Source organism: Topomyia yanbarensis, chromosome 3 (genome assembly GCF_030247195.1).
Source record: "Topomyia yanbarensis strain Yona2022 chromosome 3, ASM3024719v1, whole genome shotgun sequence".
Taxonomy (NCBI): domain Eukaryota; kingdom Metazoa; phylum Arthropoda; class Insecta; order Diptera; family Culicidae; genus Topomyia; species Topomyia yanbarensis.
In genome coordinates, this window is record NC_080672.1 from 251,618,659 (window position 1) to 251,634,330 (window position 15,672).

At 42.3% G+C, this 15,672-nt stretch overlaps 1 protein-coding gene across 2 annotated transcripts in view; it reads right to left on the minus strand.

Moving 5' to 3' along the window:
* The window catches only part of LOC131693507 (homeobox protein araucan), a 225,744-nt gene that overhangs the window by 17,021 nt on the left and 193,051 nt on the right, over positions 1–15,672 (minus strand). For both annotated transcript variants that reach the window (XM_058981374.1, XM_058981375.1), the window contains one exon: positions 6,311–6,630. In XM_058981374.1, the coding sequence (XP_058837357.1) occupies positions 6,311–6,630 (320 nt within the window). The remainder of the gene's footprint in view (positions 1–6,310; positions 6,631–15,672) is intronic.

Consider the following 15,672-nt stretch of genomic DNA (forward strand, 5'->3'; position numbering starts at 1 on the left):
CCTTAAAATATCACCATTTTGCATCCATGCAAAAAATCTTTAGCAATTTTTGGCACACTCTTTATTTTGCCACAATATGCAGTATGCTTTTAGGTATCTAAAAAATATAACTAAATAAAAAATCGAAAAAAAATTTTGTTTTGCTTATTGGCCAAGAATTTGTTCTAGTTACTCCTCTGTGCGTTGTTGGGAAAGTTGACAGCGTATGTCGTTCTTTGGCGGTGATCATCGCCGCCACTGAGCGGACTCGACGCACTAGTACAGCAATTGAATGTTTTATCAAAAACATTAAGGAATTACAGATATTTGCGATGTCCCTAATTTATAAAGCCCCGGACAACATCGCTAAAGACAACCGCAACTGAGGCGCGATGAGAATCGGGTAGACTATGACAGTAACGAGATGTCAGCTGTCATCCTTAAAGTCAATTATGTGCATGAATCTACACGGTACCTTAAAAACGAAGTGGAACTTAGACCGGATGTTGGCTAAAACGTCTGGTGCTAGAAAATGACCGTTGTTCATTCCACGATGGCTATATGGGCATTACGCGAACCACATATATTGCCTGATTTCATCACTCGTGGTATCACATCTTTCCTTCCCAAGGATAGTAACACGATCAAACCAGGCTTGCCAATTCACTGCACATCAAGTCTGCACAAGATCATGAACAATGGGCATGCGCCGAGTACTGTTCTGCCCGATCTCAACTATTCGATTCCCTTCGGGCCCGAGGAAGATCACCCAATGTCCCGGTTCCAGATGTACTAGCAAGCCGCGATATTCTCTACATCTCCCTTATACACACGTTCCTCAAAACCATCAATATCCAAATTTAAATGCCCCTATCTTTTTTCTTATCATTCCCAGAAGTGCCCTCTTCCGCCTACCGTACCCCAAAGATGGTGTGATACGACTCCAAGACGAGACAAAACATCTGTCGAATGAACCAACAACACGATACCTACAGTACAATATCACACGCGCAACGCGGTGTGTTTCCGATCCGTATCTGAGCCGTACTACAAAATCGTCTGGAGGAACCCCTGTCGGCTCGAGGAAAACCGCCCGGCGTCCCAATACTTGATGCATCCGTTCGAATCTGTAATCCTGGCCGTTAATTCCTGAATAGTGTCATAGCATTCAACACGTTTGCTGTCACCGTTTTCACCTACAGTATGGGCGTCATCAAAAGGAACGAAACTAACCTGGAAGATCCGCCATCCTTAGTTGGCACTGATCAAGTTCACAGGGCCGCGGGATGAAGCGGTACAAGGTATAGTTGATATCCAGGCACTAAGCGTAGCTCTGGTGAGATGGCTGTGAGAATACTTTGTGGAAAGTACCATTCGAGATGGAGTACACCAAGAAGTTTGAGTTGCGAACCGCAACTAGGTTGCGATATAGCGTCACCTATCGCAAGCGAACTACAACCTTCACTGTAATATACAGACTACAGAGAGGAATATTGTAGAACGAAAGAAAAAGGCTGTACGCGATGCCCACTCCCCACAGTTGGAGCAACTATACGTCGACAAGGTTGCATCGAATCTGTGGGTCAAGCGATGTGAACTCTCGTCAATGATCGAGGGCGATAGCCATTCAGGAAACAGGGTAATACCGCCAAGAATTTTTTAGCAGGGCCGGCGGATAGCGTGGGTAGTATGGGTAGTACTACCCACTCGAAAATAACCGAGTGGGTAATTACCCACTCAAAATTTTGGACATTTTCATAAATTTGAAATCTGCCACGTATGGCTCGGGTACACAATTGAAAATATCGATGCACAACAACTTCATTTACACAAACACACTGCAAGTGATTTAATGTAAATGTAATGCAAGCGTATGTATTGCGAAAATGAGACAAATCCCTATTCTTTTACCCTCACCCTATGCTTACTACCCACTCGTGGTAAAAGTGTAACACCGGCCCTGATTGATAGAGACATATTTGTAATAAAGAAGTCGAGGATATATAGCGGGTAATAGATCCCCGCACGACCACACAAAAGCAGGCTGCCGCATACTAGCCAACGCAGCCTACACCGATCCTTACAACAACATTACTAAGATTATACACCAGCGATTAGTGCTGCAACATGGTTTTTTGGCGAATACAGTTCTGAACTACCGTTACTTGTCTACGCCTGTTCTGGAAAATGCCCTTTTCAAGCGTTACTGAGATCGCCCATTCTATCGACCCAATTTTTACATCGAAATCGTCAAGATATACTGGTCAAGTCACAAGTCACCTAAATCAACGTAGCCGTTTCACTAAACCACATTTTGGAAAATGCTCACGCTTTTCTTACTAGAAATCGACCACTGGTCGCGCAGTTGATAGTTTTTTGGAGATTGGAGGAGGTTTCGAGAATGATCCCAGTGCTGCTCTCGACGAGTAGAGTAATTCTGAAGAAGCTGCTGGAGGCGCTATAGGAGCTTAAAATCTAATGAAAAAGCTGGCTACTGTCCAGAAGTTGGTGATTCTCAGCAATAACGGGATCAACCGGACAGAACGACATGTCAGTTCCAGAAAGTAACTGTGCAGAGTTTTAATGTGTTTCAGGTTATATTTTGGTACACCAAACAAGATACAATTTTGGATTTGCTCCGATATGTGAACGTTGCCCAAATAAATGTTTGGTAATATCATAAAAAAATCCATCTTCAAATCAGACGCTCCGAACCGGTTGATGTGTACATTTAACTCCGTGACAAAGGGAGCCAGCAAATGATTCTGATTGCGAAAAACTCCCTTCGTTGCTATTATAATAAATTGTGAAAAACTACTAACTTTCCCATCGTTAACTAGTAGCGATTCCGACAAAACAATAAGACTAAATTTGTCTTTGAAAAAATGCCGAAACTTTGGTGTATATATTCGTCTGTTTATATTTACTGAGAAATCCGTCAATATCTGTGAATGTTCCGCAATCAGTCATAAAGCATCTAACCAAAAGCTATGCTCACCTGTTTTCTGTACATCCCGTGGCATTATTTCATTGGGATCGTTAGCCGACGACAGCTTAGAAATAATTACGCCGCTAGAATTTTTCGCTGTTTGATTTTAAAGGTTTTGTAAAAGAAACTTATTCCAGATCGGATTGAATGAAAGAAGTGATCCGTCGAATTTACAAAAATGGTGATAAACTGGATTGCTGCAAATACTGAACAATCTCATCTCATTGCTGAACGCCACCTACATGGAGCTTCTCAAAATTCCATCCATTAGAAAAAAAAAAAGGCCAACGCCACGCAAGTTTTAGTTCCGCTACTACGGATATCGCGATTCGTCATAAATGTTAGGCTTTCGACTCAGCACAGCGTTCGACAATTCACTTAACATAGCAACCCTTGATTGTTGCCGACCACATACGAAACAACTTTCAGCCGTACGAGCATCAATATTGGATGCCGTCATTCAATTAACTGCAGTTGAAACAAAATACTCAGCTGGGTCCACTGTAGGGAAGGTTTTCCCCTTGATCGCAAACATTGTCCCTATCGTTCCATCCGATAGTCCCGAGAAAAACTCGAATCTTGATGACTGTGCGTGATAATATATCCATTATCCGATTAAGTTAAGTGAAAATGCCACTTGTTATTTAGACATTCATGGATTCGACACTAGACGGAGGGCAGAGGGTTTCGCGCCAGAGCAGTAAACCTGATAAAGAGGCTTTCATAAGCCCGCAGGGAATCTGTGCATTTACAGCCACGTCTATCAGGTTCCCTCCCAGTCCTGAACTCCAGCAAGGCGAGCCAAAGAGTCAGTCAAGTTTTCGTCTGCGAAGCACCGACCCTACTGGCGCTATTTTTCACTTATTCTCACCCCTCGTTGGTCAGAGTGAGGGAAAACGGTTCTGCCACTTTGGACAGCGCGCCACTGTCAAACCAAATACGTACGCAATCGGGAAGAAAAAGCGAACAGATGATACAGATATCCTAATTCCCTCCTCTTAGCACTCTAGCCTTAGCTCTATTATCGCATTTATATATTTATACGTTGCCTAATGATTTAATTTCAACGAACGCCTCAAAATGGTCCATTTTCCAAGTTGGTTAGAAATTTTAATTTCGCCCCTTTTCTCTTCCCATAACGAAACGCAGCCAAGCAAAGTGTCAGGATGAGTGAAACGTTTTGACACCTCAGGGGAGGTATAGTTTTCGCTTTCAATTTACCAGATTTTCCATCAGCCCGGAATGAACTCGGGATTGACATTTTTGACAGGCAGGTCCCTTCGTTCTCCTTCAACCAAGCCATCAGGGGATTAGTCTCGCTATTAGCAGCTGTTTCCTTTAAAATTCAATCTCGTCAAAGTTATTCAACTCGCCTATCCTAGCAGGGTCGAAGGGGCCATCGAATCTCTTCATCGCATGTCCTTTCGAGTGGCGGGACATTCATCTCAATTTGAAACTCATCACTAATTAAAATCAGACCGATTTCATCAATTAATTAAATATTCCTGATGACCGGCTTCTCCATCACCGATCAAATATCAACATCAATCCTTGCGAGAAATGTGCGGCCTACCGCCGAATGGGTTCAAGCGATTTTATATTATTCAAATTAAATTAAGGACACATGCAGAACCAACCTGCCGTGAGAGGGACAGTTGAATAGAATATTAAACTTTATTATAACTTGATTTGAATGAACCTGGATGCGGCATCCTATCCTTGCTTTTCCTTGCCTTTTGACTGAAGAGCACTGCGAAAGGGGAACATTTTAAAATTCAATCAACCCAGTGAAGCGACAAACCGTTAAGGGGCGGATGATGGCAAAACATCTTTGATAAATTGCCTATAGATTCAATCGGGGTACGGTTGCTGAAACAGCAACGAACCGCTTTTCCGGCAAAGGGGAAAATCGATAACAAATCAATCTTACCGTAAACGAGAAGAAGATTACACAAAACCGCTTTATCTTCTTCAAAATGGGTCGTTTCCCCCAGTGGTCCGGAAGGAAACGTGTGAAGACGCGGCTTACTAGGATGTGTCTCACTCTCACACAGCAACCCTCCTGCAGAGAATGGAAAAGAATCACTCTCGTTCACATGTTTGCACATGGAAACCCACAAAAGTGGACCGGAAAGAGGCTGAAATGACTCTCAGTCGCGCGGAAGAAAAATGACCCATCCTTTTTGCGGGAAAGTTCCTCGTTTCCCTTCCGCCGGACGTACACACGGTGTACAATCCGCACTGAGAGAGAAAGTGATAAAGTCGATATATTAAGTGAGACATCGTCGGCTGCCTTTTTATCCACTTCAGAGTGCAAAGGAGCCCTCGGAATCTCGATGTTCTAGGTAGGAGGGGGGAATCTGTACAAGACGTGACTGCTTCAGCTGATATAACGTCGCAGGAGGAGCACTCTGTGACGTCACGGGCGGAAGGTTTGGAATGTTTGCTCAGCTGAAAGCGAAACCTCGGTCGGGGTATCAGCCTTGAATAAAATATGATATTTATAGCGTGTCTGTTTGGAAGACACATTGAAATCACGACTATTTACCTTTCGTAACATTGCTGAAATTATGCAAAAGGTGTGTATGCGTCGACTGGGAGCGCTGAAGCTCTCACACATTTGTATCGCTTTCGGTGGAGACACACGGTGTGCCATCCCAAGTTAATTGTCACTACCCGTGCACGCAACGCAACGTGCCAAAACAGATCGCCTTCAATGATTGTAATAAATGACTTTAGGATTAGAAACGTATGCTTGAGATGCTCGTAAATTACAACCCCCAAAAGAAGTAATAACCGACGACTTATGGGAAACAGAATCCGTGACTTATGCATGAGTGTGCAGTTTCATCCACAGTGCAAACAAGCCGGAACGACTACGAACAACGATGAGACACAGGGGTTGACTGTATGATGCTTGATCCCGCTATGTTAGGAGTGAGGGGCGAAAGAAAAGTCAGAAGGGATCATTCAGCCCAACTTCATGCTGATGCTGATGATAAGGATGCTCATGATTATTGCAATCATTTCACGGCTCTGTGCTATTGATACAATTTTAGCAGGGGATAACAGTATGCCTTGACTTTACTCCGGACTCAAGGCCAGCCAGGGATTGTATGAAAGGAAGGAAGGAAATGTCGTTATAAGAAGAAATGTAAACATGCAACGTGAATGGTGAGGGTGGTTCAGAGTTTTCCCGTGAGAAAAAAGTAATTTTTGTAATAGATCAAGTGGCTAAGGAACGTTAGATGATGGTTTACAGGTTTGCTTTTATGGATGACCTGCGCTGTTGGATACCAACGGAACTTGCTACGCGAGTTTTGAGAAAGTTGATCGTCTTACCTTTATGATCACGACTCTTGTCCGGATCCATGTCGTCCTTATCCTTCTCGTCGTCAGACACCATCGCGTCGTCGTCGTCGTCCGTCTTGTTCTTGGGCTCCCACGTCATCTTGTTCTCTTTTTTCAGCCGCCGGCGTGCGTTTGCAAACCAGGTGGACACCTGTGTCAGCGTCATCTTGGTAATGATCGCCAGCATAATTTTCTCGCCCTTGGTCGGATACGGGTTCTTTTTGTGTTCGTTGAGCCACGCCTTCAGCGTTGCGGTTGACTCGCGGGTTGCATTCTTTCTGCGGGCCGCTAAATCATAACCAGCGCCATACCTGGAAGAAGACACGAGAAGTGTAAATATCATTAAAATGACAAATTGTCCCTGTTCACTAAGAGGCTGCCTTTCTCTATGGCGAATGGTATAAATGCTTTATATTCTTCTTACTGTGCTTTTTTGAATATTCGTTGTAATAAATCATAAGAGTAATATGTCTCTTCTCCGTTTGTAGCCTAAATGCGAGCCTCCGGAGATCGTCCCAGCGGAACATGGAGCGAAACTTTCGGGAGTTGGGGCGACACAGGGAGACCCCATAAATAACAACAACAATAATTATTTATTTGTTTGCTCTCTTCGCGACGGGTACTGTTTTGCCTCTTGATACACACGAATGCCTTTATAGTTGCCTTTTTTCTGCCTCGAATGAATTATAACCAGAACTGAATAATTTATTCTATTTGAAATATTTCTTTTAGGTCAACTCGTGACTAATAAATTCATCATCATTTAACAAATTATTACAATATTTCTCTCTACTTCATTTCTCTCCTGGCGGCACGCTCTACTACTACTAATACTACTACTGTGGCAAAGCGATAATCTTCACTCACATATCTTCGACGTTAAAGAAGCTCAGAACCACGGTTGCTGCCACCAACGATCGTAGTGACCTATGAATCCAGCACTGGACCAGTTTTTAAACCAAAACAAAAAATAATATGCATGAATCTAGTAGCCATAGCAGATCCTAAAGATTATTCAATCGTAATTTGTTTTAGCAGAACCCCTTTGTAATCGTCCAGCAGCAGTGGCACCAGCAGCCGGCATTCGGTTTCGGGTTATGTAGAAGACAAATGAAGCAATCTTCATTCTTCCTCGTTCGGATGGACGCAAACTCCAGTAGCTGGCCAGTATGGCCTGCGATTTGAAAGTGAAAATTCGCTGCCTCAATAGCGGTGGCGTTCGGTTGGACCACCATGGGAGAATCGCCTCTTTCTGCCGTTTGGGGTTGCCTCACGCTGCGCTTTCAGTTTGGATCTGTGGCATTATATTCGTATGATTAACTAAATGAGTATCAATTCATGACTAAATACAGATGTTATCTCAATTGTATTCATGAGATCTCGTTGCTTTGCTTTGTTGTCGAAGGTTCCGCAGACTCCACGGTAGCTTCATCAGAGATAAGGACAGCTTAACAGAAAAGTGGTGCCCAGAATTCCTTACTCGTGAACCACATTGAAGCCAACCATCTCGAGGACGGACGGCGGAGACATGTCGACATCGGCGAAGACGACGCCAGTTTTACCCACCACAGAGCGGACTCATGGCAGCCACCGCTCAATTCGTGTGTCGATTATACAAAAACGAGATTAATAACAATAATGAGGTGTAATTAATTAAACCCATATCGGTGGTAGCTACTTGGCTTTTCTGCCTATCCCGTCCGGTTTTCGTCCCAAACTTTCGACCTGGCTGTCATCTGGCAAGTATAATCCGATTATTCGGTATGTTACGGATTGCCACTACTCGGTAGTAGAGAGCAATCCCGTACTCGGTTACACGCGGAGAAGGCAAAGAATTTCCTCGTTGCACTAACCGCTCACTTCGGGTAGCAATTTTCGTGCAATTAAGTTGATTAAAAATTAATTTCCCGCTAATGCACTTTCCTCTAATTTTTAGTTGAAAGCTATTTGAGCACCAACCGAGGACCGTATCGACTGCGGTTGAATCGAATAGACAGGAAAGTCAACATACATTAGATTTGTCATGTTCAGCGGTTGTAAATTGAGCAAAATAATCTGATAACAAAGTGCAGCGATAAACAGAGGAAACATATTTGCACTGGTAATAATATATAATCAAAGGCACGAAAAGATGTTGCATTTCCTTCCCTGAATGAATGTACAAATACAGACGTGCAGGAAATGGTGCGCATTCGCAGTTTTTGGTTTCTAGTAGTTTTGCTTCGGATTAAGTATAGGGTTCATCATCTTTAATTTGTGTTGTACCCATAGAGTGGCAACGAGTGACGTCAATATAGACATGAATTCTTCAATAACATGTAGGCCGTGAGGCACCTGTACTATATACTGATGAAGACGCAATATTTAGTACAGCGCCTACTGTTCTTGCTAGTGGGCGACTTTAACTTCAAACCTAATTTTATTTGCGTACTACTTAATTTTCTAGCGAAAATTATAAAATTTTTCTTTATTCAATTATTTCTATAATTTACCAAAACATTCCCACACCTCAATATCAAAATATCCTTGTCGTGCTTTTTGAAGGGGCCCCGTCGCTACATTATTCACAAAGATGCGGTTCGGGAACTAAGACAAAACGATGGTTGTCAACGAAACTGAGAAAAATCATAGTTTCATCTTTTCGAAGTATGTTTGCTTACTGTTTTGCTGGCTTTGTTATATTTGACTTATTTCTTAGTTAACTCTCTTAACCTTCCGGAAGTCGCGCTAGTGCAATGAGTGCACGCTGCTCTGAAAATCTAGCGAAATCGTCTTAGCGTACCTGCGGGTGCTCGTTCAGTGGGGCATTTGCGCGACTTCCGGAGGGTTAAGACAGATGTCCGTTTATTTCTTAGATCATAGATTAGTGCCATAGAAGAAAACGCACCGGTTGAGGACAATGGCTCACCACCCTATGTTAGGATTCCATTATAAACTATGTATTGGAATAGAGAAAGGAAGGCGCGATAAAAGTTTAGAGCACGCCTAGCACCAGCCCTGTCATGATCCGGGATGTAGTTTGTTATGTCTGATGTTCGGTACAATTTAGAAATGTCCAGTGAAGAGCAATGAGCATGTTTCAAACCTTCCAAAATATCGTTGAAGCCAAAGAAAACATACAACTGTCCAATAGCACCGAACATATGTAGTATATTATGCAAATAATACTTTTTTTCATTTGAATGCTTTTCTATGCTTTACTTAACAAACTGAAAAATTAAACTTATACCTGAATGTTATATCCCAAAGCTTTTCTCGTTGACTGTCACCTGAATTGTCGGCACCCACAACCGACATTTGTATTTCAACACCGCCTACCTTGTAGGGCTACTGAAACATTTCTGTGACGACTTGAACCCTGCATTCATATCGTCAGGAGAATCTAACGTCATTTTGTGCAGTGCATACCAATTATACAGCTACGAGCGCATATGACTTACGGGTCTGTGTATATGCGCAATTAATAGCTAATAAAATATGATAATTTGCATGCTTTTGGATATGAAAATCACCGCATGTAACGCGTATGAAAAGTTTAAACATAGCAGGCGAGCACGGAAAAAAGCTTTTCTATGTCTACCAGACCAAGCTATAGAGCACAGTGCTAATGGATCACTTGTCGCTTGTGTTGTAGCTTCGACAGCGGTTACCAAGGGGAACTCGGATTGTTAAGACAAACATCGTTAAAATAACATCTAATTTTTTGTATCAAATACAAGTTCCCCAAAATCACTATTTTTTAACTTAATTCTAAATCTTTTTCAACTGATTAAGAACGAGACTAACTAATATGATGATGGTTTCGATATATGTACTTGCGATAAATCAACAAACAATCAGAAGACAATTTTCTAATATAAATTTACGATGATTTTTTTTTAAATTTAGTTAGATGGCCATTGGAGCGACTTTAGAAAATTGCATGAATACTCTGTTCTGCTAGCTCTTCTTAAAAAGTGACGAAAGAAAAGAAGAACTATAAATGGCATTGCAGAGACGTCGAATCCATTGCATGGGTATATAAAAGGTGTACGGAATAAAATTTCATCACTTAAAAAAGAATCAAAAGAATATCTACGGCGTAACAAATTTTGCGCACGGTGATAGAAAATCCGGATCTCGCTCACCGTTTCTTTAGCAAGAAACTGGAAATGGTCCAATCTAAGGTAATTTGTGGTTTTAAACGGTACAAGTTGTGGTTTTAAATGGAACGTTTGGCTATCGATAAGAAGGAAAAAAGTATGGTGTGAAAGGTCACACTCGTGTAGTGAAAGCTTGGAATCCCAATAGTTCAGTGAAAGGCGTGGCGAAAAAACCGCATTTAAGAAAAAAAAAACATTCGTTTAATACTTAAAAACGTGAAAAACTAGATTTGGGAGACAATTTACTCATGGGGAAAGCGGGGCACCCCGCTCGTGACAACCCGAACGTTCAAAGGGCCTTGTGAAGCATCTACTTCCACTTCTGAGGTCTTACGATGGCCCTACTTTTTTTTCTGACCAGATCTAGCCTCATGCCAGTAGGTACCCGAAAGATGTTCTGGAGTGGTTCAAGGCTAAGGAGATCTAGTGCATGTCAAATACATGCACTCCGGAAGCATTGTTAGGAAGTTAAATCGGAAGCAGAAATGAGTAAAAATAGAATTCCATACAAAAAAGTTCTACAAGGCGTTATCAGCAATGTTAAGAGTAAAGTACATGCATCTCATGAAATAGAATAAGACGAACATGACAAAAATTTAATCATATGTGTTGTTTTATACCTTGACAGTTTGGAAACGATCGTTTGAATGGGTGTATTTGGACGAACCTTTTCTTGCAATTTGATTCCGTAGACCCTTAATATCCAGGAATAGGGATTCACTTCAAAGTTCACAGATGATGGGATTTTGAACGTTGAAAAATAATGCCGTTGATATAGTAAAGCATGACAAATTCGCGGCGTTCTGTGAGTGTTGGGATGTTGATGAGCATACGTGCTGTATACGATGGACAAGGGAATGCCAGTTTATGAAATACGTACAAATGAAAATTTCTTTAGACTGATTCTGTGCGTTCTTCGTACAGGACAGTGTATGGATTCCATGCTACCCAGCGAAATTCCAAAATTGGTCTGACGTATGCATTGTATTTGTATTTGTATTTGTATAAAAAAAAGTCCAACTGACAATTTGTCTTAATGAACTATACTTAACTTAGGTAAACTAAACATAATTAAAATAATGACAATACACGACGACGAAACTGCGAAGAGTTCATGACGAAGTCAAGAATTTCAGCAAACTCGTTGAAGCGACGACTCATTGCTAAAATTGGACTATTTGTAGCGTAGTTGGTGCTGCGCATTTCAGAATGCAGTAGGGCTCGAGGGCGAAGAGAGCGGGTAGGCGCGTAGAGATTGATTTGCGCTAGTAGCTCCGGATCATCATATTCAGCCAGCAGAATCTTTGACACGAAGGTAGCTTGCGCTGCATGTCTCCGGCGTGTCAAAGTATTAAGTCCTAAAAGACGACAACGGTCCTCGTACGGTGGCAGGTTTAATGGATCGTTCCACGGCAATTCACGTAACGCATATCGTATGAATTTACGCTGGACTGCTTCGATCCTAAGGCTCAACGTAGCTTGATAAGGGCACCAAACGACGTTTGCAAATTCCAACTGTGAGCGCACCAATGAGCAATAAAGAGCCTTGAAACATAGAGGATCCCGAAATTCGTTGGATATTTTGAAAATAAATCCTAGCAATCGATTAGCTTTGTCGATGGTCGCTGAGACGTGATGAGTATACGTTAGCTTTTCATCAAGAACGACTCCTAGATCCTTCACGTGGTCAACGCGTTGTAGCTGAGTTCCTGCGATGTTATAGTTGAAGGTAAGCATATTTCTCGTTCGATAATAGCTGATGACAAAACATTTTGCAACGCTAAGGACCATCATGTTTCTTACACACCAGCTATAAAAGGTGTCAATAAGATGCTGTAGCTCACGGCAGTCGGCTTCATTCCGTATAACAAGAAAAAATTTTAAGTCGTCGGCAAAAAACAGCTTTCCTCCACGGCTTAGAACGAAAACCGCATCGTTCACGAACAGTGAAAAAAGTAGTGGACCTAGCGTACTACCTTGAGGAACTCCGGAAGTGTTGAAAAAGGATTCTGAAACAATATCGCCAATTTGAACAACGACTTCACGGTGCACAAGGTAGGATTGAAGCCAATGGCAGAATCTAGTAGAACACCCTAGCTTATCAAGCTTTGTTATCAGTATCTCATGATTAACTCTATCAAAAGCTGCCTTTAGATCAGTGTAAATAGTATCCACCTGCAATTTCTTAGACATTTGTTCTGTGCAAAATGACGTAAAGCAGACGAGATTCGTCTCGACTGAACGTCCTGGGAAAAATCCGTGCTGGGATGCGCTAATGTAGTGTCGACAAGCAGAAAACAACGCTTCGTTGATAATTGATTCAAACACTTTAGATTCGACTCCTAGCGAAGTGATTCCGCGATAGTTCGCTATGTTGCGTTTGTCGCCTTTCTTGAATACCGGAAACATTACTGAGCATTTCCAATCCTCAGGAAACGTTTGCTGCTGAAGCGATAGGTTAAAAATATACGCAAGTGGTGTTACAAGTAAGTCCGAACATTTTTTCAATACAGTTGAAGGTATAGCACTGAGGCCAGGTGCATAAGATGACTTGGTTTTCCGGATTGCAGATATAACCATTTGTTCAGAGACAGTAAACACATCAAAATCAACAGCACAAGCAGGAACGTCACGAGAGGCATTTTGGAGTTCGATTGCGGTTGGCGAGTCAGTTGAAAAAACACTCGAGAAGAATCTGGCAAACAGCGTACATTTCGCCACAGTTGTCGTAGCTTCTTCGCCGTCGTAAAGCATCCTTGATGGAAGTCCAGTTTCTTTTCGCTTCGTGTTGACAAATGACCAAAAGCCCTTCGGGTTTCGGCGCAGATTATTCTGGATGCGGTGTACATAGCGTTTGTACAGAAGCTTGTTGTAACAACGATACTCATTACTGGCTAAAGTGAACATGCGCTTAGAAAGAGGATTCCGTCGATTTGTGTACGCACGTAGGGTTTTTGCTCGAGTACGTTTTAGCTTTCGAAGAGAGCTGTTTGACCAGGGCGGCTTGCTAGGAGGCTGACATTTAGGCACTGAGGTCTCAACACAGTTCAGTAGTAGTCGCTTGTAGATGGCAACTGCAGCATTAACACTCACTTGGGCATGCAGTACACTCCAATCAATTAGCGACAGAGAACTGCGCAGCTTTACAAAATCAGTTTTGTTGAGTTGAGACGGTCGACAGAAAGAGATTCAACATACTGAACTGATCGAATAGTGCCAATTGAGATTTCAAGCGCGGGATGAAAGTTGTCAAGTGGAACAATCACGCTGGATGCTTCATTGACGGAACATACAGGTATAATAGTTTCACTAACAAAGACGAGATCCAGAAAGCGTGATTGGTGGTTAGGAATCATGCTTACTTGACTTAGTCCGTTGAAAGCAAATCCATCCAGTAGCAAACGACTGGCGATGTTGGTTGTCGAAGCAATCGGATCTGGGTAAGCGTATCCGTGTCGTGACGGCACCCAAATGAGCCCTGGCTGATTGAAATCATCACGTCATCCGCGCCAGCTTGTGAAGAAGCGTTATTCACAGCATCCATGTGAAGTTGCATGATATTGCAGTCGAGTCGCTTTTCAGGAGGAATATAGACAGCACCAATATAAAAGTTCATCGATGGAGTTGTAATTCTAACCCAAACAACCTCAACACTGGTTAAATTGCCTACATCAATCTCACATGAGGCAAATGCGGTGGAAACAGCAATCAAAACTCCTCCTCCACGTCCGCGAATACTATTGCCACTATTTCGATCCGCACGGTATACGGTGTAAGCATCGCCGAAAAGCTGCACTGATGTTATCCGCGCATCGAGCCATGTTTCGGTGAAGACGCAAACATCGTAGTCACCGTCCACAGCAGCTAAATACACGTCATCAATTTTCGTCTTAAACCCTCTCGCGTTCTGATAATAAATCCGCAAACCATCAGTGTCATGTGAGAGGTGTCGTGCCGCATACCAAGTTTCAGGACTGCGGGCTCGATGATCACTATCACCGCAAATAGGGCGGGGAGAGCAGGATGTACCGTTGTCAGGAAGGGGAACAAGCTGCGATGCGGAGGGAATGACTGCGTCATAACTGTTGTGTCCAGCGGCTGACTGCAACGGGAGGCATACTTGAAGGTGCGCAGTATCACGTGTAGCTTCGGAAGGACATATATTATTCAAATGTTTACCTGAGCGGACAGATGCGATGCGATCGAAATTATAATTTTGACATTGGAGGTTCACTGGAGCGGTAGAGTCGATTGAGTTGTGTTCATCAGCAGACTGTAAGTGAAATTTACATTGAGGGTGTGCAGCATCTTGAAGTGCTTCGGAAGGACATATACCCTTCTTGGCTTTACCTGACACAGAAGAAGTTGCCGATTCGTCAGGCAGTCCGAGGTCGCTCACCGAGGAACATGAAGTTAGACAGACGAGTTTATCCGGGATAGCTTGGCGCTACTGTCCACCACCAGATGGATTCTTCTCCGCAGCAATCCTGATGATAGGCCGTTGAATTTTTGAATTGGTCACAAATTCATGAAAGTAGATGTTCTCCGGCCAAGAGTCTTTGGACAGAGCCTTATCTCTGCATGATTTGCTAACGCCAACTTTGAAGGTGATGAAGCTTAGAGATGAGAGATCCTTGTCCTTAGGAACTAGGCGAACTATTTTTGGTTGCATATCCTTTCCCAGACAATCTTTCAATCTTTCAATCTTTCAAATTTCAATCTTGCATAATGATTTAATTGTGTGAGGGTCTTCAAAATTATACCTGCAGCGTTTAACCATCAAAAAGGCAAGCGGGTTTCAGAGGCCCGGCACGTTACAATTTTGTAGTTGCAAAAAATGTGTATGCAATATAAGCTTGGGCATGGAAATTTTGATAAGTAGCTTTGAAATCTATAACAAAAATAAAGAATTGTGAAATTTTCATCTATGGAGTAATGCGCAGCTATGTTTGAATTTTTTACATGCACAAAAAGGCAAGCCGGGCCTGGCAGGCCCGGAGTGCATGCAATATTTACTAGGAATACCACGAGTTTTATACATTAATATTTATCTGAAAAAAACATTTTGATGAGTTCATCTTCATATTAGTTGGAATTTTTTCATGTTTTGATTGATTTTATCTTTTTACCTTTTCCTATAAGAAAAAAATCTTGAAAGTGAGCGAATTCTATACATTTCTTTTATAAGAAATGTAAAACTAGCATACGATA